The sequence below is a fragment of the Etheostoma spectabile genome, chromosome 7 (genome assembly GCF_008692095.1).
Source record: "Etheostoma spectabile isolate EspeVRDwgs_2016 chromosome 7, UIUC_Espe_1.0, whole genome shotgun sequence".
Lineage (NCBI taxonomy): Eukaryota > Metazoa > Chordata > Actinopteri > Perciformes > Percidae > Etheostoma > Etheostoma spectabile.
In genome coordinates this window covers 21,495,063-21,496,001 of record NC_045739.1, presented here as the reverse complement: position 1 = coordinate 21,496,001, position 939 = coordinate 21,495,063, and the positions used below count along the sequence as shown (strand labels likewise).

The window sequence follows — 939 nt, the reverse complement described above, 5'->3', positions numbered from 1 at the left end:
TTAAAACTTGCCCTGTTCAAGCCTGTTGGGTGCTAACTTCAGCAGGAGGATAACAGCACTCCAAATTTACAAACAACAGAGCTACATGTTGGAATTGACCAGACTTTGCCTTTATCTCACCCATAGACATACAGATAATGATTATACTGTTTATGAACTTCCCTCACATTCTCTGTGTTCTACTTCACAGAGCAAGAGAATTGGCCATTTCTTCTTCTGGTATGTCCGCAGTGAGGTGGCAGGGTGTCTGTACTTCCGCCAGCGCATGGCTGTGATTCTGGAGGCTTATCTGCTGGGCTGTGGTCAGGCCATGCTTGACAGCTTCACCCAGCAAGTTCAGGCTGTGGAGGCCCTACAGGAGGTTGCTATAAGGATTAAAAATCTCTACCCCGACAAGACCGACCTTACTCCTACAGGTCAGACACATCTAAGATAGACATTAGTTATACTTGTACAGAATGATAGAATAAAGCCAAAATCCATCCATCCATTTCCTGCAACTTCCAGACAAGGTGGTCCTTCTTGGCCAATTCATAAGAGATCTGTGAATTTATCTTGGGGGTAAGCTGTTGTCCCTGATAACACAGTTTCCAGGTTCACACACCCCTCCACCACGATAAAGTGGCAATGCTAGGATGGGTAAAATTTTCTATTATGCTGCTGTCTTAGCCAGGAACCCTTACAAAAGAAATTTCCAACTTCAATTGGGCTACTAGCAACTAGTTCAATGACGATGACACTCCACTCCTGCAATTTAGTATATGGCAATCCACTCAACAGTTCTGAAGTAATGTCACTTACAGTAAATGTCGACCTATTGGATGCATTAGAAGAAAAGTCAGAGCATTACCAAAGTCATTAGAATACATTATCTTGGGACTTTAAATGTCTGAAAATATTTCACATTAGTCTATCTATCTATCTATCTATCTATCTATC

The 939-nt window shown here is 42.1% G+C and overlaps 1 protein-coding gene across 1 annotated transcript in view; it reads left to right on the top strand.

Annotated features, from left to right (window-relative positions):
- Nucleotides 1-939, top strand: part of si:rp71-17i16.5 (phosphatidylinositol 4,5-bisphosphate 3-kinase catalytic subunit gamma isoform) — a 13,888-nt gene that overhangs the window by 5,195 nt on the left and 7,754 nt on the right. The window contains exon 5 of the mRNA XM_032519778.1: nt 191-416. Coding sequence (XP_032375669.1) covers nt 191-416 — 226 coding nt within the window. The remainder of the gene's footprint in view (nt 1-190; nt 417-939) is intronic.